General features: G+C 37.4%; 1 protein-coding gene and 1 long non-coding RNA gene across 3 annotated transcripts in view; one reads left to right on the top strand and one right to left on the bottom strand.

Annotated features, from left to right (window-relative positions):
• The window catches only part of PTPRD (protein tyrosine phosphatase receptor type D), a 1,173,827-nt gene that overhangs the window by 198,319 nt on the left and 948,506 nt on the right, over nucleotides 1-27,002 (bottom strand). For both annotated transcript variants that reach the window (XM_085043363.1, XM_085043362.1), the window contains one exon: nucleotides 23,462-23,603. In XM_085043363.1, coding sequence (XP_084899489.1) covers nucleotides 23,462-23,603 — 142 coding nt within the window. The remainder of the gene's footprint in view (nucleotides 1-23,461; nucleotides 23,604-27,002) is intronic.
• Nucleotides 8,207-8,979, top strand: LOC146424803 (uncharacterized). Its single transcript, XR_014846900.1, has 3 exons — nucleotides 8,207-8,271; nucleotides 8,408-8,484; nucleotides 8,655-8,979. It is a non-coding gene; the product is annotated as an uncharacterized LOC146424803 (long non-coding RNA).

The raw sequence follows: 27,002 nt of genomic DNA, 5'->3' as shown, positions 1-27,002 counted from the left end.
GGCAATGTAGAAGCTCTTCCTCAGCGTTATAAATGCAGACTGAGAGACTTGGGTCTTCTCAGCATGGAGAACACTCCAGGGAGACTTTATAGGATCTTTCAGCACATCAAGGGGTTTTACAAGAAGGCTGGAGAGGGACTTTACTCAAGGACATGTGGTGATGGGACAAAGCCTTAAGGGAAGGACAGTGGGTTTAAATTAGGTAAGAGGAAGAAGTTCTTTACTGCAAGCATGGTGAGGCACAGGAACAGTTTTCCCGGAGAAGCTCTAGCTGTTTCCATCCCAGGGGGTGTTCAAGATCAGGCTGGATGTGGCCTTGAGCAACGTGGTCTAGTGGATAATTCCTTTCCCAAGTCATACAGGCTTGGCGCTAGATTTTTCAGGTCCCTTCCAACATTAATCATTTTATTATTCTACAGTCTCACCTCTGGACTTAACAGCATGCAATGGGTGGTGTCATCTTCCTCCTGTCAAACACTGTGGACATAACTCACACCACACAGGCAGAAATCAACTCTCATATATCATGCCACCAGCATCTATGTAGATGGCTATAAAGCACACTGGGTTTATGCTATGTTTCAAATTTCTAAAGATAAATCTTGAAGGCAATCCAAAGTATAACTTAAATTTTGTGCATGGGCAGAACATGAAAAAACTAGGCAAAACCATTGATTAACAGAGTTTAAAACTTTGGACATACAAAGCATTCTGCACAGTAAAAACAAAAGGAAATGTAGAAAGGAAATTTCTAAATGTAGAGATTTACTGCAAAGTAAAAGGAAAGGGTTTTTGTTCGATAACCAGATTTAACTCTGGGTAGGGTGAAAAGACTCTCTTTTATGAAACAGAAACAAATGAGTTCATCCAATGCAAGAAACAAAAATACTTTCCACTAAAACTTTGAGAGATGGTAATGAGGATTTTAAAGCTCACCCTTTAATGCCCTGGGGAAATGTTCATCCACTAAATAATTCTATAGACCTTTATCTAAGCATTTACCAACATGTTTGACCCAAATCCCAAGTTCCTGTAAGGTTGTGCTGTTGAACAGAATGGCTTGACAGGATTTCTGTTTTCTATAAATTACTCAGAAAATATGGCAGACCTAGTCAAACAAACTATGGGATAGGAAGACATATGTTTTTGTTCAAACTCCTAAATTCAAAGATGACTTTCACTGTAGTTATTTTCCATACGGCTGTTGATATCAATCTCTTATTCTACTTTTCATACAGAAATTGAATAAATGAAGAGAATATCTACAATTACAAAGCAAGTCAAAATGAGTGCAGAACATTTCTTCTCTATTACTCCACCTGTTTAATGAGTTAGATAAACTAAAGGTTTGGAAATCATCACAAAATATACTGATTTCAGAACTTCAGTCAGCAAACCTTCTGTCTTGCCTAATATGGTAGTGCCTTCCTATGCATTTGTCCGCATTTTCAAATAACTTATACAATCTATAACTGTGCTGATGATATGCAGCTTAACACATTTTTTTTAGTGGTTTGAATGTGCTGACATATATACCTTCATACAGAGACCAGGAATGAACAGGTAAGAAGAAGAAAATTCAGACACTGTTCTCTTTTTGATGTTAAGTAATGCTTCACAATGAAATAAAAACATTCCTACCACTGAAGATGCAGTCTTTACACTCTGATTACAGAGGCAGTACCTGAACCAGCTGTTTAGTGAGTCTTTGCTTCTTGAAATCCCCATATTTTATTTATTTTCTGAAGTGGCAGTAAAATTTACCTGGGCTCATTCCTTTCTTCCTTCTCCTCCCCACAACATTTAAATATCAAAAGAGGAAACTAATTTAAAAAATTCACCTAGTACACACTAGCAAGATAGCAGATACACATTTAAATGGAAATGGCAGTATCTTTCAGAAGCAACTACTACCACAAGGTCTGCACATTTCACATAAAATTTTAAGCAAAACTAAGTGTGAGGATCTGTGAAAATATCCTGTGCAGCATGAGAATGTGAGCTAGTCTTATAGCAGTTGGCACTCTTATTGTTTTGAAGCCTCTTTCAAAGGAAGCTTCTTTCAAAAAGGAAATGTGTAGAGAAAAATATCTATAAAATATGAATACTCTCTGACTCACTCTCTTCTCCCATTTGGGTAACTTACTCCACTGAATTGTGTACACTTGCCTCACAATGACTTAAAAAAAGTTCTTAATTGACAAGCTTTTTTGGATGACAGCAATTACAGAAATATATTACTATAAATGCAAATCTGCATCAAAAAATGCAAGTATCAGTATTCAGAACACCAAATATTTGGACATCTCTAGTGGAATTTCTTCAACATAAAAGAAGAATTGTTGTTCTGTAACTCCCACTCTAAGCTTTTTGTCTCTCAGGACAGTGTGGCATAATTTTGCAAGATGGAAAAAACATTATAGTAGGTCTGAATCTTGTTTGTCACAGAACAAACAATTTCAACTTAAGCTTCAATGTAGTACACTGAACTACTTTAAACAATGAAGTCTACAGCTTGTGTTGCACTCTTCTACCAGAACAATTATGTGTACTTAGCTGACCAACCCTTGTCTTCCTTTAAAAAATGTGCACAGGAAGTACTGTGGTGAAAGCAAAGCCATCTGATTCCTTGTTTGTACATAAAAATTTGACAACCTGTGACACATGAAAGGCAGAATCACTGAGACATTATGACGTAATAAAAAAAAAAGGAAAAAAAATATTTCCAAGTATCTTTACTAGTTTTGTCTTTAATAGTCTTATTTGATTTTCTTATACTAAGTAAGTTTATGATCTGGCGACCTGTAAAAATCAGACATTGAAATGGAGAAAGTATAAGCTATAGACTTCCTCCAAAGGGATACTTTATCAGATTAATTAAAAAAATAAAGTCTGTACATTTAGTTCACCATGTAAAGATATTCCGGCTTCTTTATAATGGCTTTGTTTAACAGGTAGCTCAAATATATTTGAATGCTTAATCACAACATCTTCAAAAATTTAAATAGATTTTAGAGCAGTCTATTTGATTCCATATCATTATAAATAATATATGGACAAAAAACCCACAAACTCCTTCTTTCTCTTCATCAAATGTAGTAGGGGACAGAAATTTTTTGAAAAGTAAATATTTTATCTTTGTAAGTATTGCTAATTACTGTAATGGAGAAGTCCCTAACTCTCAAGTCTGAACCCAATATACACAGCAGAGATAATAGCATCATTTTAAATTACACCTTCTCTTTTAAAATTGTTTTGCTTACGAATAATTTGAAATTAACATCACCCCAAGTTTCTGAAATAGACCATATACTGTGTGCCCTCATAAAATTGAAATGTACCTCTATATAGAGATTTTGAATTTAATTAATGGAAGTCAAGACATGGAAAGGAGCACTGTCAGTAACACTGGCCAATAAACATAGTTGTAGTGCAGCTGTGAAATGTGTTTCCTTGTAAACTACACTAGCAGAGGCTCATTCCTACTGACAGTCCTGGCCCCTGAGGACTCCTGCCCTACACAGGCTCTTCTGTGGATTCAGACCAGGCTGCTCACAGCTTCAACCAGCTGAACTACAGAATCCCCAGCGATGGAGATTGTCTGGGCTCCCTCGGGCCTGGCCCCATCCAGCTGTTCTGGTGGGAAAAAAGGCTTTTCCTCATCTCCATCCTGAGCCTCTGGTACCTCATTTTTTGCTGCTGTGTCTCACACTCCCAGCACACAGTGCTTTGAAGAGCCCAGCTGTATCTCCTTCACCCATGCCCCTGGTGCTGAGGATGCTGCTGAGTGCCATCGCAGCCACCAGCGCTAGGGCCACAGCCTCTCCTGCAGGGAAAGGACTCCAGCCGCTCTGCCACAGCAGCCTCCCCTCAACTCCTCTCATTTCAGCTGTATTTTTAAAGTACTAGGGTGACCAAACCTGTAACCTGTAAGCCAGATGAGGTCTGACAAGCCTTGCACACAGCAGGAATAATTCCTGCCTTGATCTCTGCCTGTCACAGTTCACACAGCCACAGAATATTGTAGCATTTCTTTGCAGAAATCATAACTGTTGTTCAGTCATATGAGGCATAAGCTGGTTTCCTTAAACAGCTATATACCCAAGTGTCTTACAAATTAGCTACTGAAATATTAGCACAAATATCCTGTTTCCTAAATATACAATCCATTAAAATTTGTTTGCTTAGAAACATTCTGTTCTAACATAAAATTTACATTCAGCAAGTGGGCTGTGACTTACAACAAAAAGTCATTAAAAACAATACTTTTAAGAAGGTGTGTTTTCTTTTCGCAATGTATCTGGAAATAACTTGATAAGCTGTCAAATTCTTTTTTCTTGGCACTGTTTAAGAAATCTAATTCTTTCAACCACTTCTTCAAGAAATAATTTTATTTGAAAAAGTGTGCCTCAACAGATATTACAACAATGACAATGCAACATAATGTTGGTCTATTTAGCATGTTTTATTGTGCCATATACACTTGGAGTACACCAGTGGTCTTCATCTTAATGGGATTCTGTTTTGTACTTTTTTGGGGCTGTTGTTCATTTGTTTTTTATTTTTTTTCTTCTTTTTTTTTTGCTTTTGGTTGGTTAGGGCTTTTTTTTGTGTTCCCAGAGCCATTTATTTAACTCTGTTTTTAAAAAAAAATATTTACTAGAAAAATAACCAGAAATGTCAGATTCTTGCTATCAAAACTGTTCTATCATCATGTTATACAGTTTATGAAACTGTCTTTGCACAGGTATTTGTCGTGAACGTAAAACAGTCACTTTATGTGAACCAAAAAGACATTTCACTTAGTACGTATCTTCTGTCAATGGCCAAGATTAGATACAGAGATGCAAGTAATCGGACAAATATATCATGAATCTTTTTCAAATTATTATTCCCAGAACTGAGACTTAAAGATCCAGGACTTGTTCCATTTGTGTACTCTTACAAAATACACTCTGTTGCACTCCTAGAACAGAAATGTGGAACTATTCCATGCTCTATTATCTTTTGTATTTTCTATTACAGCTCTATAATACTACATCTGGAAATTCCATAAATATCTGGAATTGCCAAAAGTAGGAGAAAGCTCAAGTACAAATGACTGAGAATACACTTTGCAAAAGAAATGCTGTTAGGTGTTTGATATACACCACTTCTCCCTAATCTCACATTTACTTTATAAAAGGAGAGTTAAAACCCTTTATAAAAGAAGTGTTTACTGACCCTCTCAGTTGACAACATGCTTGTCTTGACAGAAATAAATGTATATGGAATGAGAATGGGCAAAATTTAAAAAAAAAAAGTACCTAAATAAGTAGCAATAAAATAAATGAAAAAAGGAATCATGTGTTTGTGATGCCATTTCCAAAGGACGGCTTTCTATTTCCCATTTTGCTTTACAAATGCATGCTTATATTGCCAAATTTCATGGAAATGAGCAGCACAGCCATTTAAAAGACATCAAATAAACATCCTTTTTATTACAGTGAAATGCAAATATCAAGTCTTAACAAGTAAATCTAGGGTCTGTAATTTTAAAACAGCAATAACAATAACCTCAGGCTATGTTTTCATTTTGTGTTTGACTTTATGAGAAGCAACTGTTATTTTTGTGTGACACTTCAATGAGTTAGAGGAATGCTCATTCCAGTTAAAACAGTGGCACTCTGGCAGCACTTGGGATGGAAAGTCAATGATTATTGGTAAATCCAATGATGCTGTCCATCACACTGCTGGTGACAAGGTTTTAACCTATTTCAAATTTAAATATCAGCATTTGCATAAACACTGCGCAGGAAGATTAAACCTAAGAAAGAATACAAGTGAACCCTGTGATAAAATTCTGCAAGTAGAAACTTTAACAGATTCTCACAAACCCCAGGTAATTATACTGGAAGTTTCTTAACAGACAGCTAGAACATAGCAATGAATGCTTTGCCTATCTCTGGCTGCCCTTTCATAATCATGCAAAAATGCACCTTCATTTCAGAAGATAAGAGTTTTACAGATAGACCTAGCGTCCATACCAGTCTTGAACAAGCAAAGTGGACACAAAACCAAAGAAATTCTGTCCCACAGACAGATAAGACATCTTCATCTTTGTAGATGGAAAATGTTTCTTTATTTTTTTCCCAAAATACATGAAATCAATATAAGCAACAAATACTTATATGCACATGTGATTGTGATTTCCAGATGGAACTAAATTGATGTAATAACTTAAAATAAATCTGATAAAAGTTTGCAAGCTGTCAGAATTTCAGAAAAACTGAATACCTTGAAACAACAAAACCAAATGTGGAACAGTTAACATTTGGGACTCATAATGGAGAAAAATGTGCAAATTTGTTTAGAATACGCTTAAGAATAGGTAGCATACAGATCTTTGAATTAGTAGCTAAGGAAGAGTAAAATATTCAAAACTGTGTTTAACACTGCACAGAATTCAAACACCTTTATATCTCAGTCTTTTCCTTGCAAATTCTGACAAGACACGATATGATCATGTTTCCACATTCAGAAAGTCACCTGCCTACAGCCTCCTTTCAGACAGTTGTAGAGAGTGAGAAGGTCACCCCTGAGCCTCCTCTCCCCTCAGGTCTTTTTCTGCCAGGGCAGCTTTCCAGTCACTCTGTCCCAAGTCTGTACTGCTTGCTGCCTGTGATTGTTGTGCCCAAAGTGTAGGACACTCAGCACTTGGTCTTGTTGAACCACATGCCATTTTCTCTACCCTTCTCTCCAGCCATTCCAGGTCCCTCTGCAAGGCCTTCCTGCTGTCCAACAGACTGACATTCCAACTCAACCTTCTGTCATCCACAAATGTGCTAAGGGTGGACTCAACCCCCTCATCCAGATAACCAGTAAAGATATTAAACAGGACTGGGCTCAACACTGATCCCTGGGAGATACCTCTAGTGACCAGACACCCACTGGATGCAGCACCCATCACCACCACTTCTGGAAAATTCCCCTCAGTCTGGAAATTTGACAAGTAGGACTGGCACCTTCTACTGCAGATATGAGGCCCTGGAACTAGAAAGCCATACAACTGATGAGGTGCATGAAGCTCTTTTTGTGATAGAGTGCCCTTCTACAGCAACACCATCTGTAAGCTGCATCACAGCCTCCTCTGTTAAGAGGAAAAGGAGGGTAGCTGTCCCTCTTCTCCTGGGAACAGAGAGCCCAATCTGCACATAGTACCCAGCTCACACAGAAGTCAGCTGTCTCCCAGGGACTCAGGTAAGGGACATTACTGGAAAACTCTCCATTCTAGTAAGGTGCTCTGATTACTAACCTTTACTGGTTGTCCAAGCCTGCAGTGATGAAAAACCAAGGGTAGTCTGAGGGCAAACAAGAGACTTAGGGCTTTGGGATGATTGGTTGAAGGATCAAGAGCACAGCTAGTGATTTCCTCGATCCTTCTGGTAACAAGGAACAATAATGATAGGAACAGGCAGATCCATCTGGACAATGTGGGATGCTGAGGCTGGTGCAATCAGCAATGGTAGTGATGGCTGGTGCAATGGGGATTTTTGACCATGAGATGATCTATTTAGCACCTGGTCAACTGACATCTGATGTGACCTTGCTCGGAGGGGAAGAAGAGTTCCAGCACAGGAACTAGCGTGGCTAGCTGACAGAGCTTTAAACTAGCTTGGAAAGGAACCAAACCAGGCTCGCTAGAGACAAACAACGGGATGGTGTGACAAAACTTAGGGAAACGAGCACTAATCCTTCAATCAGCTTCAAGTGGTGTTGGCTACAATGTAGCACACTTGAGATGGTTCTACACTAACACACCCAGCAAGAGGAACAAACAAGATGAGCTTGGCCCAGCCCCAGAGGTTTGACATAACTGGCGTAAGTGAAACCTGTTGGGATGAGTCCTGTGACTGGAGTATCCTCCTGGATGGTTACAGGCTCTTCATGAGGGATAGGCAGGGAGGAAGGGGTGGAAGGTTGGCACTGTATGTCATAGAAGGGAATGTATGGAGCTTGCAGTCAGCAATGGCACAGTTGAGAGCTCTGGGTAAGAACCAAGTGGCAAAAGTTAATTCAGATGTCATCCTGAGAGTCTACTATAGCCCTCCTAGCCAGAATGATGACGCAAATGAATTAATTCTTTGAGGAACTACAGGACACTTCAAAGTCAACTGCCCTTGTCTTTATGGGGAACTTCAACTTAACAGAAATTAACTGGGAGCACCATGCAGCTGGTACAACCTGGACCAGAAGATCCAATAACATCTGAATGACAACTTTATGGAAAAGGTGCTAAGGGAGCTAGCTCAGAAAGATGCCCTCCTTGATCTGCTGCTTGTCAACAGAAAGGATCTCGTGAGCAAAGTGGAGATTGGTGGCTGTCTTGGCCACAGTGACCACAAAGCCATCAAGTTTAAAATCTCAGTTTACAGGAGGAAAAGTGCCAGCAAAACCTCAACCCTGGACATGAGGAGCGCAGACTTCAAGGTGCTCAGGCAATTAGTGAGTAAAGTTGCCTGGGAAAGTGTTTTTACTGGGGTCCATCAGTGCTGGTCACGTTTTAAACATCACCTTCTAAGGGCACAGGAGCAGGCAATCCTAAAATGTTGAAAGCCAAGCAGGTGAGGCAGAAGGTCAGCTTAGCTTAAATTGGATCTTCTTTCAGAAATAAGGAGAAAAAGGAAGGTGTGTATCCAGTGGAAGGAAGGTCTGGTGACAGGGGAAGAATGCAGAGATGCTGCTCTCCACTGTAGGGAAAGAATTTGTGCAACCGAAGCTCAACTGGAATTGAAACTGGACAGACTGGTGAGAGCAATAAAAAGTTTTTTTCCAACATGTTAATGGCACAAGGCAGGATAGAAGTAAATTTGGCCCATTAAAGGATGAGGATGGTCACCTCACAAACACAGCCATGGACAAGGCTGAGGTTTTAATGCTTTCTTTGGCTTCATCTTTAGTACTTCCTGAACTGGAAGACTCTGATTCCAAGAATTATAAAATCCCAGTTGACCCTAAACCTGTGTGCAATCTGCCGCTCCAGCTGGATTCCTATAAATCTATGAGGCCTGATGGGATTAATACCAGAGTCCTCAAAGAATTAGCTGATGTCATCACAAAGCCCCTCTCAAACATTTTTGAGCACTATTGGGAATCTGGAAAGGATCCCAACTGACTGGAAACTGGTGAATGTTGTCTAAAATTTAAACTTAAGTACTGCCCTCACACAGAAATTACAGATGTGTCAATCTCACTTCAGTGCCCAGTAAAATCATGGAGATTACTCTGGGAGGTACTGAAAAACAGCTGGAGAACAACACAGTCATCACTCACAGCCAGCATGGCATCACGATGGGGAAGTCCTGCTGGTCAAATCTGATCTCCTTTTACTACAGGAAAACACACCTAGCTGATCTAGGAAAACCAGTAGATGTAAACTTTTTGGACCTCAGCAAAGCTTTTGCTACTGTCTCTCACAGGATCCTGCTGAACAAAATGTCCAGCACAGCTGGATAAATGAATCATGCAATGTGTGAGCAACTGGCTCATGGGTTGGGCACAAGGGGTTACAGGGAATAGGGTGACACCAGCCTGGGGACCTGTCACTGGTGGGGTTCCACAGGGCTCCATCCTCAGCCCTGTGCTCTTCAACAGCTTCATAAATTACTTGGATGCAGGACTTCAAGGAATACTAGATAAGTTTCCCAAAAACACTAAATTGAGAGCAGCTGTCAACTCCCTTGAGGGCAGAGAGGCCCTGCAGAGACATCTCTACAAATGACAGTGATGGGCAATCACCAACCATATGAAGTTCAAAAAGGGAAAGTTATGGATGCTGCACCTGGGAGAGGGAAATCTTGGATGCACAGACAGAGGATGTTCCTGGATGTAGGCAAGAGGCTGGAGAGCAGCAGTGCCCTTACAACCAGAAGGGCCAAACATGTCCTGGGGGCATCAGGCACAGCATGGCCAGCCGGGCAAGGGAGGGGATTGTCCTGCTCTGCTCTGCTCTGCTCTGCTCTGCACTGGGGCAGCTTCACCTCCAGTGCTGGGGGCAGCTTTGGGCAACATAATGAAAGAAAATTTTAAAGCCATTAGAGTGTGTCCAAATGAGGACCAAAAGAACGGTGAAGGGTCTGGGGGGGAAGCCATATGAGGAGGGGCTGAGGTCACTTGGTCTGTTCACCCTGGAGAAGAGCAGACTGAGGAGAGACCTCATTGCACTCTGCAACTTCCTCATGAGGGGAAGAAGAGGGGTAGACACTAATCTCTTCTCTGTGGTGACAGTGACAGGACATGACGGAATGGCCTGGAGCTGTGTCAGAGGAGGTTTAAGTTGAATATCAGGAATTTTCACCCAAAGGGTGTTTGGGCACTGGAACAGGCTCCCCAGGAAGGTTGTCACAGCACCAACCTGACAGAGCTCAAAAAGTGCTCTCAGGCACGTGGTGTGACTCTTGGGGCTGTCCTGTGCAGCACAAAAAGCTGGACTCGATGATCCTGATGGGTGTTTTCCAACTTAGCATATTCTATGATTCTATGAATAAATGACACTCAGAAATAGCTGAAATATCACCTTGTTTATTTGACTCACTCCTTAGAAAGAAACTGCAATATACACCACATGCATAGCTTCCTACCTTTCCCTAAGGGCAGCAGCTCCAAATTCACATCACATTTATTTTAGAAATGAATCTGTTTTTTAAATTGTGTCTCATGAGTAATCAGCCAGCGTTAGTGCCAAAACCACGTAGATTCTTGAACCCCAAAGATCCTGGAGGACCTTGCTGGTACCAAATGGTACATTCAGAACATATGAAAATGAGACCACCATTTAAGAATATCTACTTACACAGTCATTTAAGGTCAGATAAACATCACTCTCCCTGCACTCTTTTGTTTAAGGATTTAAGCAAAAAATACCCCAACAAACAAACAGATTTTTTAAGTATGTAAGTATCCTTAGAAACAAGAAGTGCTCAGTACCATCACAGCAACTACCAGTAAGTTTAAATTTAGGTTTCCAGGTTTGAAAAATGTGAGCGAAATGAGAAGTTTTTCTGCTTGCATTTTGTGGTTTTGATATTTTGCAACTAATGACCAAGCTCAAGATTTGACTGATCTTAAGTCCAGATAAGAAGACCTTTTTCTCACTGACTTCAGCATATTCTCAATTCAAACCTCTGTCTGCTATATGTAACATAGCACAACAAAAAAATGATTGCTTTTGGGCTTACTAATGGCTTTTCTGCACTTGGCTTCATCTTCTTGCCATAAATCAAGTTCCAAATGACAGCAGCTTTTTGCAAAAAAAACCCTGGCAACTTTTCAGCCTCTCAAGTCGCTTTCTTTGAAAGTCATTTTGCTGCAGGTATAATGAAGAGGGTTTCCCAGATAGCCTACTTCCTTATCTATACAGCCAAAACCCAAATAAATCTCTGTGTGAACATTACGATAGAGGTTGTCTATACAGATTTGTTTATCTTAGCAGCTAGGCTGATAATGCCATTTAAGACAAGATGATATATTTTATGAAAATAAATTACAGGACTAGTGAAAACATGGCAGTGCAACAGGTGAAACAATGGAATATATGGTAACTAAAATGAGCTTTTGAGCTTGGTACTAAGCTAGGCACACTGAATTTCAAATTATTTTTTAAAATGTACTTTTTAAATGCCATTCATAGCCATGATCATAAAAAATGGATTTCTTTACAAGAATATTCAGTGTAATGAAGAACAGTACTTAGTAAAGCTAGACAGGATACAAAACATGGCTGTAATGTTCCAAGACAAAATTTTTTGAAAGGCTGGGAATATCAATGAGCACAGAAAGAATAAGATTATTTTATGTTCAGAAAAAGAACCTGCACTGATTGAAAACGAAGAGATTTGTGAAGCTAAAATTGTTAGCAATCTTGTCTACACAATCTTTGCTCTAATTAATGTCAAATACAGAATATTTACTATAATTTTAATATTATATAACACATAATATGTAACTATTATAATTAGGAATAGAATAGAATATTTAATTTGGAAGTGATCTCCAGCGATCCAACTGCCCAACCACTTCAGGGCTGATCAAAAGCTAAAGCAAGTATTAATGGCATTATCTAAATGCCTCTTAAATACTGACAGGCTTCAGGCATCAATCACCTCTCCACAAAGCCTGTTCCAGGGTTTGACCATTGTCTTGTTAAATACTTTCTGAGGTTCAGGCTCAGCCTGAATCTCCCTTGAGGCCATTTAGAACCACTCCCATGAGTCTTATCACTAGACATCAGAGACTTATCAGCATCTCCCTCTTACTTCCTCACCTCGAGAAGCTGCAGAGAGCAGTAAGGTCTTAGCCTCCTTTTTTCTAAACTATGCAGCCCAGACTCCTTATCTGCTCCTCAGAGGACATGGCTTCAAATCCTTTCCCCAGCTTTGTTGCCCTGCTTTGGATGCATTCAAGGATCTTCATGTCTTTTTTTAATTGTGGGGCCCAGCACTGCATCCAGCATTCAAGGTGAGGCCACACTAATGGTGAATACAGTGGGACAATCACCTCTTTGGGCTGGCTGGTGATGCTGTGTCTGATGTACTCCCGGATGCAGCTGGCTCCCCTGGCTGGCAGGGCTGAATCGCATTGAGTCTAATGCCAACCAGCACGCTCAGATCCCTTTCTGAAAAGCTGCTCTTCAGTCCCTCCTCCCCCAATTTAATCTTGTGCCCTAGGTGCAGAATTTGGCATTTGAACTCGAATTTCATCTCATTAATCTTTGTCCAATGTTCTAGTCCATCTGGAAGAGTCTGCAAGGTCACTCTGCTGGAGTCAACAGCACCTCCCAGTTTTGTATCATCAGCAAACTTGCTGATAAAAATGGTGCATTCTCCTGTATGCAGATAATGGATAAATAGGACTGACCCTAAGACTGAACCATAACGAACAACATTGGTAAGTGGCTGCCAGCCCGATGTAGCCCCACTCACCACAGTCCTTTCAGCTCTGCCCTTCAGTGAGTTCTTCACCCAGTGCATTGTAAACCCTCTCAGCCCGCAGGATGCTGAAAGGGACAGAGTCACTAAAATCCAGGAAAGTCCTATCCACAGCCTTCCCTTTATCCACTAGGAGGGTATCACAGATGGATGTTAAATTAGTTAAACAGGGCTGTACCTTTGTGAACCAATATTGCCTGCATTGTTCTTTAAATGCCTTTCAGAATTACCCAGTAAAATCTTCTCGAAGAACTGAGGCTACAACTATCAAATCTGTAGTTTCCTGCGTATTCCCCAGCATCCTCCTTGTAAACTGGAATAATACTGGCTACTTTCCAGTCAGCAGGGACCTCTCCAGACTCCCAAGACCTTTGATAGATGATGGAAAGGGGTCACGCAGTAGTAAAAAAAATAATTCACGTAGTAACAATAATTCACATATTCACTGTTAATATACCCTGAAATACATCAATTTTATGAAAGAACAGTGTCACAAAACAAAATTCAGGTGCACTGATAGCCCTAATGAAACACCTGACTCTAATCAGTGCTTTTTGACTGTATTTGACTGAAAAGCTTACTGAAGTGTTTCCACTTGAAGAATTACCTCATTATTCTGTTTTGCTGTTGCCATATTAAGCATGCACTGACATTATAGGTCACAAGATGCATTTAATATAAACGGAAGTGCTAAAATGCTACTATTACTATATAATTTCTTACACCACAGCAGATTCTTTGTAATGGTAAATAATTTTAATACAATAATTTAAATTACTGTGAACGTAAGTCACAATTTTGCATGACTTACTAATTTGTAAAAAAAGACAAATTTTGTTTGCCACTGAACTAGTAGCAAGATGCTACTTACTGCATCTTGCTATGAAGATAAATAGAACAATAGTAAGCCAGCCACAGAACTTTACATCAGTTTAAAACAAGCACTGAAAATACTTGAAGATATATATTATAACAGGATTTTATATCCTGTCTAAGCCTCAGAGTATTCATATGTTTCTCCCTCCCCACAGAGCCACTTAAATCACAGTTCTTTCAACCTCCTACCACAGTAATGCAACAAAGCCTCCTTTCCTGTGTGGCATCAACTGAAAGTCACTGCTTCAGATTTGTTTCATTACTAGTCCTAATAAATTATTTTTGTTTTGACAAGGTCTACCGAATTTCATCATCCTTTTAATGTTTGTATGTTTGCCAAAAATATTCTGAATAGTTTCATACGTATTCTTTTTAATTTTTGCTTTCTATGTCAAATCCTTGCAAACTTAAGAATAACAGTAATAAATACTATTTTATGACCTATTGCCAAGCTTAGCAAGCTGAAGTATTACATAATCGTTCTCTAATTTCTATATTTCTAAATTACTTTTTCAGATATATGTGAAAAAGCATTCTTACCAGGCTTCTTCTGTATTTGAAGATTAGCAATTATTACATTAAAATGTATTTAATCTCACTGCCACTTCAGTACACTAGTGTCAAACACATCCTACGTTTCAGCAAACATTTCTGTCACCTTAATGGTACACTTGATAAAACACAAGTGTTCACACAAATGGCTAGCCTGGAAAAATGAAGACAAGCTTACTAGATGAATATATGTCTTTTTCTAGTAATTGCCTTGGTTTTATTATGCTATATTAGACATCTCATATGAAGATTTACTGTGATAACAATTAAATTGAAACTATCAAGCTGCTAATACCACTGGGCTCCTTAGAGATATGGTGACATTGTCAGGGGTTGAGCAAATAATCACCTTATCATCTCCTTAAAAAGAAAATCCCTAGAATTGCATTATTTTAAAAATCAATATGAAATAACGACATGAAAAATATCCCCAGAACTCTTCTGTCAATTTTACTTTTGCTTTGCTCTACTTTAAAAATTACATTGCTAATTAATATCACAAGAGTGTGTTAAGCGAGTGGACATACAGATACATAAAATACATCCAAAACTGAGGACACAGATTATACAAACAAACAGGAAACATGACATTTGATTAACTGCATTGGACTTCATTATTTAATTGGCTTGAGACAGTGGGTTTAGGCCACTGAGCAATGAAAACCTGCACCATCTTAACGCCTGATTCTTAGCCAACAGGACTCTACACAAGGCCAAAGGTCTTGAATCCGTGCATAACGACTAAACTCAGGAAAAGTGACAGCATTCTATGAATTCTTGGTGTATGAAAAAATATTTTGCACTTTTTCTTTTAACTAATTAAAAAATACAAATGCCCCGCCATTTTACAAGTAGATAAAAAGAACCACATTGCAAATTTGAATGACAGTTTTATTTAAATTGAACTATATTACATCCAGGCAGAAAACAGAAGTAGTTGGATTTTATATATATTAAAAACACACACATAGCACCAGAAAACTATCAAAATTATGGCACAGAAGCGTAACACACCTCCCCTTTCTTGTTCAGAACAGCTAACATTTTATACAAAGCTAATGCTCCACCATTCCTCGTAAAAATAGTTTTTAGGTTCACTACTGTATGCTGCTTCTATCTGGATCTTTAAAGAACCACATCAAAATGGGTCCTTACCCTATATAGCAGGTCACAGCTCTTCAGAGTTAAGATATTTCATGTTTTAGTTCTGAGCTTACATCACCTGACACTGATTCTGCAAGGACAGACTGGTAGGGGAGATATTATTCCTCCCTTTACTGTTTCCTTTTCCATTTTTCTTATTATCACTTGTTTCTGACAGATTTCTGATGATGTATGGATGATGGTCTGGGAACCTATGAATCATCATAGGTATCAATGAGTGGGAAAAAAAGTATAAAAAAAAAAGTATAAAACAAATGTGTTTTAAAATTGATCTGCTCAACATGGCTTAGAGTTTGCATTTTCTAAGCAGACAGCATATACTCATTGTGACTATGAAAAATTCCTAAAACTCTATATGCAGTCACTATACAGTAGAATGGCAATACCCAAATGGGGGTCATGCTAAAATTAGTCACTTAGCTGTTGTCTGAAAGTATTTAACAGGTGTGCATTCTTAGCCAAAACTGCAGATGACGAATTCTTTCAAGCTAAACAGAGCTGCTCTGCTTTTGTCTGGCATTATTTCCATTTCTCTTCTTAGATCACAACTGTCAGACATCTATCTATGAACTACCATCCATAAGTTTATTTTATTTTGCAGATATTCATAACAAATACAAATACGATATAAGCTAGCCATATTACTGATTTGAAGACAATGTTTGTCCCTTAGGAACATCATGCTGCTGTAAAAAGGTATGGCATAAATAATTTTCCATTACTGCCAATATTTCATAAAATAAAATTAATCCCATGCATAAGTATGTGAAACTGAACTGGATAACTTTACAGCATTTTATGTAAAACAGAAATTTGTCTGAATGACATTCAGTGACATATGAAATTCATTGAAAACTAGAAGAAAGTAAAATAAACCTTTGCAAAGACATGATAGGTGGTACTGCAAGCTGGCAGCAGGAAGCCTTTCTCCCTTCATGTTGATCTAGCAAATACAACTGAACAATCAATCACCTTAAAAGAGTATATAGGATGACAAAGAACTGAAATAAATTTCACCAGTAAAAAAATGTAGGGAAAAAGTTAGGACAGATTTCTCAAAAAAAAATCTGAATTTATAGATATCTTATTAAGACATCTTTAAAGGTCTTGTAAGTTGAGCAACCTACTCTTTGATGTTCCAAAGTAACTAATCACTGAAAGTTCTGACTACAGGAATTTACAATGATATTCAAGAAATCTGGAACTGCTGTTTCTCTAATTTTCTAAAGTGGCATCTCTACTTTTTGCAAGAAGCTTTCTAATGTATCGCTTGAAATTTATAATTGTAGGCTATTTATAACATAATGGTGTGTAAGAGAAGGGAAGATCTGTATAATTCGAACTCAGAAAAAAAGTAACCAAAATTTTCACCGACTGAGAAATATGTACTTGATAAACTTTGCCTCTAGAAACATGAGTGGAAATATTAAAAAAAGTATTAACCATAAAAAATACTAGGTGAGGCACTTGCCAGAAAAGTCTTTACAGTACTTATAGCAGCTATTCAACGATTACCACATTTATTAAATTATTACAACATAGTTTTTTTAAGAACTATACAAAAGTCAACAATAGGCAACTGTTAAACCAGCACACTCAACTGCATATACCTAAAAGCTGCATTCATCATGTACTTACAGTAATAGACCCTTATATTTTTACTCATTGTTACAAAATTTATAAGGTGCAGTACTTTCTAAACCACTACCATGTATATGCCTGGACTTAAAAGAATTTAAACACACACTACCTTTGAAGTCATCCATGAAATATGAGACATGTATTTTATTATTCTTTTGTATCCTTTTCTGGCTACTGGTTAAAAGTCACCACTTCATCTTTATAAAGATCAATAAATCAGTAAGTATTTAAAATTGTACTACATGGAAGGTTAGCATTTATTTGCCAAAAAAAAAATTTGCATACCCAAAGAAAATATTTCAAAATAGTTTATAACATTACAGATAAATATTTCTAACTCTGTACTATTTCATAAGCCATTCCAAGGAATCTGCATGCCATTCTGTAACTGCCTGTAAGGATTTTTTAAGCTAAAGTTGTATTGGCTAGCTCTCCTTTTGTTTCACTATTTCACAAAATCCTATTGTGTGACTGTCAAGCAGCTGTGTTTCGTTTCTAAATCCTCCATGCACAGCTACCCAGGAGAGGCTTTACAACATAAACTGTAAAGTACCATTTTCACAGCAGGAATAACAGTGCTCCTCTTCAAAAAGAGGCTTAATAAAAGTAGGACTGTAATGAACATGCTAGTTCTGGTCACAAGGTGCTACACATAACATGACCACTGAAAGTTCAGAAAGTTTTGGGGAATGATACTCCTGTGGCTCTTCAAAAGTCTAATCATGCAATATATGATTAAGATAAATGTCTTTCCAGTGTATTAAGCTCATGCACAGGTATTTTCTTGGTTCCCTTGTTCCTCTTCATTCCACTTTCAAAAGCCTGTGCTACTAGCAACCGCCTGGCAATAATCACTGTGACTATACAGCAAACAGTTTCAGATAAACACTGGTGTACATCGTTTATACAGCTCCAGCTGGAACACAGCAAATTTCTCCTACTGTGCAGCTAATGCCCAGAATATGTACAGTCCTTCCTCCCATTTGTCTAGAAATGAGAGACATCCCACAGCACATTTTCCAACATTATAGCCGTGCCACTCCATTTGTCTAATTTCTATGCCCTCGAAGATAGCTGTCCCAGATGACAGATTACTTCAAAATAGTTCCTTCTCATTTCAGTACTACTGGGTACACTGAAAATAAAGAAATGAGCTCCTATTATCACTGAATTTATTGCTAGCAGCAGAAACAAAAACTGTAATACCTTGGGTTTATCATCTCTGATTTGGAGTTGTTTTAGGGTATTTTTTTTGTTTAGTTGGTTGGTTTTGGTGGTTTTTTTTACAATGTGAAAATGTGCACTTTGTAGAGTCTAATAAAAATAATCTCTCACAATTACCTCAATATCTGTGTGTATCAATGGACAGGGAAAAACTGCAGTAAATATTTCAATTTTTTTTTATTCCATTTTATGCAGCAGTGAATGTTTGACATTGAATCAATTGGTTTCTAATAATATAAAAAGGAATATCTAGCCTAGGCATTTCCCACAGAAATTTTACTTTACTTCTTTCGACCTTACATATTGCCTGTGTACACTGATGCTGTATGTCAGTATTTCTGTAATGCACAGTACAATCAACAAGAGAAAATTGTGGATTAAGACAAACAATCTGCCTTCTGTTTTAAGTGCCCTGTTGTAGTCTCTCATTACTTTCCAGACAACAACAAAAAAACAAGAAAACAGTGCAAACAGGAGCAACATTAGAATATACTAGGGCACTGTGCTCTACAGGCTCGCTTAAAACCTGCACACTTCTATGCTTCAATCATATACCTTAGTAGCAGCTGAAGTGAAGGTTTCTTGATGGCTTTATAAAGGAATAACAATAAAAAAAATTAAAATGAAAAGCAGGATTCCTGAAAATTAACTGAATGGAGTTGTTGCTGATTTCTTTACTTGGGGGAAGCACCTATTTCCTCCTTCCTGAACAATTTATAGACTTGTATATGACACAAGAACCCATGTTTTACAACCAGGGAAAAATGTCTGATATCCACCATTTGCACGACCAAAAAACAGATTTAAGTGGCTGTAACATGAAATGAATGGACAATAAAAAGTAACCTATTTCATTTCGAATGTCTGCAGAGCAGAGGAAGATCCTACACTTTACTGCTTTTTATTGCCTATTCAGAGACCACACAATAGGCAGGATGGAAAGGAACCACAGTGGGATCATCTGGTCCAGCCTCCCTGCTCAAGCAGGATCATCCCAGAGCACATTGCACAGGATTCCATCCAGACAGTTCTTGAATATCCCCAGCGAGGGGGACACCACACCCTCTCTGGGCACTCTATTGCAGTGCACAGCTACCTGCACAGTAAAGCAGTTCTTCTTTATATTCAGGTTGAACTTCTGTGCATGCTTTTCCGCCTGTTGCCTCTTGTCCTGTTGTTTGGCACCACTAAGAAGAGCCTGGTCCGTCTTCTTTGCACTTCCCTTTCAAATACTCACAGACATTGATGAGATCATCCCTCAGTCATCTCTTTTGCAGGCTGAAGATGACCATTTCCCTCAGCCTTCCCTCATAAAAGAGATGTTTCAGTCCACTCATCAACCAGGGCTACCATCTCTAGTCCTTAGTTGGACCCACTCCAGGAGCTCCATGTCTCTCTTGTACTGAAGAGCCCAGAATTGGGCACAGCACTCCAGATGTGCCTCACCAGGGCTGAGTAAAGGATCACCTCTCTCAACCTGGTGGCAATGCTTTTCCTAATACCCTCCATGATACTTCTGGCAACCTTGGTCACAAAGGCATGTGTATTAAACACTGGTAAGTTTGAATAAAAGAAATAAAGCACTGTTCCACTCAGATGGCTCTCAACACAAACTTTCAAAACAAAGAATTCCAAAAAAAATAGCACGGACTCCTCTTTTCTGAAAGGCAACTTCCAGACTTCTCTTTTCAAGCCTTGTTTCCCTTCAACTTCAATGTTTTCATGTGGGTGAATCTGTCCTGGAAAGCAGCCAAGTTCTTTATTTACAGAAAATCAAAACCAGTTTCCAGTTACCTCAGACATTCATTCTTGGTCCAGACTCTCACAGTATTCAGCCTAACAAGTGCTAGTATAGCCTGGAATGCTTCCTGATTTACTCTAGTAACATTCTCTAGTAAAAAAAAAAAGATCCAACATTTTGGTTTTGGTAAGGCCTTGAAATGTTATTATCTGTAGACACCTTTTCTGCTCTTCTTCCTTTTAGCACTGTAAACTTCCAACACCTAGAAGCTAAAAATTTATTTATATTCATAGCTCTTTTGAGACCCAAGTACTAAAAATTGGTCATAGCACAGGAACCTAACAAAACATGGTAATATCTGTATTGCATAGAACTACAGTTACTCTACACTGCCACAGATAGAAAAATTGACAAGTTTGGTAGGAAGGACAGGGACATATCAGCAAAAATGTTGCTGTTTTGTGCTGCAGAAATTATTTGTAGCAGTTAAGCTGGATTTTGTGAAACAAATAATCAAACAAAATGAACACAGGTAGACACTTCTGCTCCTGGAATTACCCTGATTTCACTGACATTCCATATTAGGGTTGCAGTAATTGTTGGTTGAATTGTGAGTAAACTCTGACTTCCTCCTCTGGGTAACATCTTGAAAGAGGCACAAATGCCAAGCTGGGTCTGTGATAGAATCATTGCAGAACAATTAGAAGAACATATGAAAGTTACATCAGCATCTTCTGTAATCCAGAGTCACACATACACCACAGGGATAAGTAAAGTGTAAGCAACTACAGATCCAACTCACTCCACTCTGCTTTGTATTTCATTAAATCTAGTTAATTCCTGTTCACATCTATCATGTATATTTATTCCTATGGCATCTATGTGAAGCTCAGAAGCACTCTTTCCCAAAAAGGCATCAAGAATGGAGTGCTTTTTCACGATGCTACTGTTGAAGACTGTACAAAGTGAAAATTTGTGTAAATTTGCAAAGCAGAGGCTTTGCAATAATAGAATTATCATCCAGGCTAATGCCCTTAGCACTAAATTATGCCATATCTTGGGAAGTAATACAGCAAGCCATTGTATTTCTAGCAATTCAAAATTTTAACCCTACCAAAACTGCCCTATAATGCCCTGTTTCTCTGCAGGCTCCTTGCTTTCTCTGACGTTACACCTTTATCTAAATCCACAGTCACAGTATTTTTATGAGCTCTCATATGTTCCCAGTTTCAGATTAAATCCATGAATCTACTCCTGGGGCAAATACACATCAGCAGTTGCAAAAGCCATGTGTGTATTATGGTTGGATACAATGTTCAATCTTTATATTTCATTAGTTTTAATTAAAAATTAATTAAAATTGAAATTTATTTAAATTTTAACTTCATAATTAATAATATTTTCTTCATTAGTCATTTGCATTTGCATATCATCATGTAGTGCTTTAAAAGTGGGCTGTGGTATTCATGTTGTCTGAAACAGCAGTGAGCCACTCTTACTATTGAGCAAAAAAATAGGCAGGAAAGCTACATAGGCCTTACAAGAAATTGATTAAATAATCCACAGGACTAGCAAAGAAACAGACCACATGGTACAGTCAGTTTTGACACTCAAACACCCCCTCTGTCTTTTTGAACTGCTGTGGTTCTTGGTAGAGAGAGATGAGGGCTGTTGCTTCTCTACAAAGCCCAAAATTATAACTTCAGTTTAGAACACTCTCTTTCAAAATACATGCATCCAAATTTCATGACCAATAGGCTTGTAAATATATTTCAAGAAACTATGAAGACAAAGGATACTATTTCCACCTGAGTTTTCACTTTTTTTTTTTGTTCTCCCCTGCCTCTCTTCCCAATTTCCCTTTAATTTGCAAAACTTTTAATAGAATATAAAAATGTCATTTTATGTTCATTTTCAACAATATAGAAAAGTGGACATAAAAGGTGCTCCTATCAGTTAATAAAGTGAAAACTTAATCTTAGGGAGTTAAGAACAGTCCTTGGTGCTGTTAAAACATCAATCTATCAATCTTCCCATTTTCATTGGCTTGACTGGGAAGAATTTTTAAAAGATAACATAAGGAACAATCATGGCATTAGAGATCAAAACTTAAAATATTGAAAAGGTTTGCTTACATCAGACTTCCTCTAAGAAAAAAAATATTTATGTCCTTAGGGTAATTATTGGATATACATACACATAGTGTTGCTAGTTGCCTCCAACCCTAATGTCAGGACTGTCTGTACTAATTAAAATAGCTAATAAAATTCTAGAAACTTTATTTTTCTAGTAAGATTCAACTTCAGAGAATAACAGGAGAAAAGAATCTGCCTTGTCACCCTATATCACCTGGGATGGTGGATCCATCCAAGGAAAAAAATGTATTGCAATTACACATTCCACAAATTTGCTTCTAAATTCTGTAAAGCTGTTTAATCATCTTCAATTCCTATAAACAGGTGCCTAGTAATTCCGCAAACACTGTAATGCCATGTAATACTAAAATACAAGACAGTAATCTTCAGTCATAAAAACAGCCCTGCAAACTGAAGAGCGTGATATTTCATGAAGTGTCTCCAAATCCTGTGTCTATACATTTCCAGGTGACAAAATAAAATGTTCAGGTCGTTTGACTACTAGTATTTTCTCCCCTGAGTATTATCTAGACAACAGACTTGGCAGTACATTAATATCCTCATCCCTGAACAATAGTTGAAAAAATTGAATTTTTCCTTTACTGTCTTCAAAAACTTCTTGTTGCAGTAATATAGTTCAGGTGACACATATTTGAAATGGAAGAGCCCTTCACCTTTTTTTATGATTGTGTCTTGTGGGGGAAATTTTGCAGCAGCTTAACCTCATATAAAAACCGTTCATGCAACTTTTCAAGGTCACTGTTAATTGAGCAAACTTCTGTGTAAATGCTGACTGCACAAAGCTACACTACCCAGGGCAGCTCTAAATTGGGAATCAAATGCATTTATAAAGTGGTTGTCCTCAGTAGTAATTGATAGAATAACCTGTTGTGTGTTGCACTCCTGTTTTACTTATTTCTTACTTCTTTTCTTCACTCTGATATGTTATACCCTACATACACACATTACCATTTTATGGTCAAAGTCACAAAGGCGATATTCAAATACTGTGTAAAAAGTTTATAATGAGCAGCATCAGGACTATAACAAGGTCCATTTGTAAAGAACTGTATTTAACTTTGCCAAAGAGAAGCCACCGTTTTACATCAATCTAGTACTTTGAGCTCTATGAAGTAAATTAGTTATATTTAGAAAGAACTCACCACGTAAAACAGTGAGTCTTGTGGACACACTTATTTCACCAACACTGTTGGAAGCCACACATTCATAAATAGCTTCATCTCGTGGTGTGCGCAGTGGTTGTATTCTGAGTACCGATCCAGATCCATCATCAAACTCTATTACCTATAAAAGGAAACAAAAGCTGTCACAGATGTTGTTACAAATACCTATCCCTCAGTTAATCTGTTCATGAACACTGGCCTGTTGGTATTCAAGTCACCAAAGACAGATTAGTTTTTCAAATACATGTACCAGGACAAATTCCACACAGATGGGGAAAATGTTTAGGTGGCAGTACCTTGGAACCCACATTGCTGTTCACTGAGTATTCAGTGGCCACTTTAATATAGCTTCAAGAAATACAGGACAAAAAAACAAATGAACAAACAAACCAAAACAAAACAACCCAGCAAATAAGTACTGTAAGAAAAAATTTTGTGACTTAATGCTCTCTTATCCTGAAGTTCACCACCAATACCTCTCCACTCTGTTAGCTAAAGTATTCTACCTTCAAATGCCAGTTACATTTATTTTAACTGCTGCCAGCTATATTCCTTCTCTACTCACAGAGTGAAGCCCACTCATTCATTTGGTTCCAAGGTGGAAAACTGACTGCCATTTCTAAACCAAGCAGAATGCCTCAGCTCAGCTTTGTGTTTAACCCACAGAAGGTAAGTAAATTTGTCCAACAAAGTGACCATTTTGGGGAGACTAAATAATAAGGCTAAACTTTTAAGATTTAGATTTAAATTGCAATATTCACACAAGAAGCAGTAACTTTTATATGAGAAAATTCACTGAGTAGATCTTATTTTCTTCTTGATCTGCAGTCAGAATCACATCAAATACTGGTGAGTACTGCAATACGCCAGGTATTGGAAAAGCTTTCTTAATAATCATGTAATAGCAATAATCTATTTAATCTACTTTTTAAAAAAGAAATTTAAAAAATCACTGAGAGATATCAGTACTACCATCAGGTAAATGGCACTCGTAAAGAAAGGACAATCCCAATTTTTTATTTTTTCTCTACAAAATAAGTAGCATCTTATAAGTCCATAATCTATATATACATGCACAAAGCAATTTACATATATGCCTATCAGTTTGTGTCTACCTGTCTAATTTACACATAAGCTACCTATGAGATATCTGTCCGTGTTGAGAATAAGAGAAATATAAAATCTGGGGTTGGAGAAGATGATAAATATGCCCTGTATCTTACCATTTTCACTGTAGGAATTTGCATTCTGCTTAGCATTGGGAGAGGTGAAAATCAGAATAAAACCCTGGGTTGTTCTGATAATGATTTTTTTTGATAGCCCCCAGGATGTATTACTTGTTCTTTCAGTAAAGCCATTGCCTTAAACAAACCCAGACCACACAAAATCTCCACCTCATGTTGGCACAATTAAAGGAATAACTATAATTTTTGATAAATTGACATTCATGAGGGAAAGAAATATTTCACAGTCTTTAAGCGGTCAGACTAACAATTTACAGATAAAAAAGTGTGAGCACAGGATCCAAATATTCGCTGACATACTTGAAAAAGAGTTGCCATTGTTTAAACCTGAATGCTGAATAAACTTATCTGGACAGCCAATGAAAACAACTGCAGCAGATTGGGTTGGGCAATATGGCAGAGATTAAGTTTCAAGTCTGATGTCTGAAAAATATGTACCATAAAAGGGATTTATTTTTCATGTGATGAGTTCTCTTCTTTCCTGCATGTCACAGCTAGTTAATTCCTAACACTTCCCCATCTACTGAATGAGATTTTTTTTTTTTATTATAGCGATTTTTTAATAAAAGCAGTCTTGCACACAGGACAGAATTATGTAATTTTTTAACTTTTATTTTTGTCTTTTCTGTTCCTTTTAAAGTTCCTCTGAGAAAGACTTCCAAGTAACTAACAGCAGATTTTTATAACTCCTATTATTTGAATTAATTTGTAGGAAGGGGAGAAAAACAAATCCTCATTCAGAGTATGTATCTGCAGTATGAATAAAAGCTGAAAGATTAATAGAGAAGACACACAAGGCCTTTCTGCAGATTTTAATTTCAGAAGCAATGCCTAGCTCTATTCTCACTACTATTCTCACTATGTTGTGAGGATTAGCTGGTGAGCACTCAATGACAATAGACTTCAAATATATAAACAGTTAAGAGAGAAGAAATAAATTATTTATTCCCCAATTGCTATGTACATCAAGCTCCAGCAAAAGAGTTCTTGTTTCACGTGGAGGACACACAATCATGACAAGTTTCATGAAATCCTGTAGGAGACTGTCCAAGTTTATGATAAAAAAGTAACCCCCATCATCCCAGGGAAAGCATGAGCATCAGGTGGATCACTGGAGTTCTTTGCAGATGTATTTACTATATGAAGACAGGTGTCCAGGTAAAACATTTTGATGTCTTGTATCATTAACTCGGTGAAATATACAAAATATTATTGCGAAAGCAGAGAAAAAGAAACCAAGCTAATTATTCTCTTATTGGTTCAGCTGACTATTTCAGACATTTCGTGTTTCCCAAATGTTTCATATGTCGTTTTTGAATCTCATTTCTGCTTTTGTTCTTTTCTCATTTAGAGATTCTATGGCATGAATGAATGGCTTTACTTTGAATAGGAAGAAAAGCTTCTAAAACAGTGATTTGCTCTGCTCAGTGGACATGATAAAAATTATAAAACACTTGGCAAGTGTCATCTATTTCTTTGAAATATATTCCATCTTACTTCGCTATGCTGTTTTTTCAACAGTCCACTAAAGGCACTTTTAAAACATTTTAATGTTTTTTTACAGTTGAATTCAAATAATTTTCATAGAAACAAAACTACTTTATTTTTCCTTCTTCTCCATAAAAAAAGGTACACAGGTACCTAGCAAGTAATATATTAAGGAAATAAACCATGACATATTGCAGAATAACACACAGTAAACATATACATGCACAATTTTTCTCTGTTTAGAATTTACTTTGAGTGAAAGTTCTGTGAGCAGAAGAGGATACATTGCATTGAATTTATGACAAAATTTCTATATTAATCCCTCTAGCCAATTACAGCTCTGCATATGCTCTGCAAAGTGCAAATAGTTTTTTGGCACTAGAAGGTAACATTTAAATTTATTATTTTATTTTTCAGGTTGTAGTATATACACAAGCCAAAAATTGCAGTGATATATGAACAAATTCCAATGCCTTTATATATTTTTCTGAACCAAAAATTAATAAAGTAAATTTTGTTTATTGAAGAAATGCAGTTTTTCTAAATAAATCCAACCTTAAAGCCAGGACAAGCAATCTTCACAAATACTACTACAATTAAATACAGAGAATGTTGATATTCAGTCAGTTGTTAATAGCTATATATTAGGTAATTTGCTAATAAAATGCATGTCACAATTGTATTATATACAAATCATTAATCTTCTGAACAGTTGTTTTTAAGGAAAAATAAGTCTCTTATTTAACACTGGAAACATTTAAGAGACAATTATACACTCTTAGTGCCAG

This window comes from Lichenostomus cassidix, chromosome Z (genome assembly GCF_008360975.1).
Source record: "Lichenostomus cassidix isolate B80296 chromosome Z, HeHo_3.0, whole genome shotgun sequence".
NCBI lineage: Eukaryota > Metazoa > Chordata > Aves > Passeriformes > Meliphagidae > Lichenostomus > Lichenostomus cassidix.
This window is presented reverse-complemented; position numbering and strand designations above follow the sequence as displayed.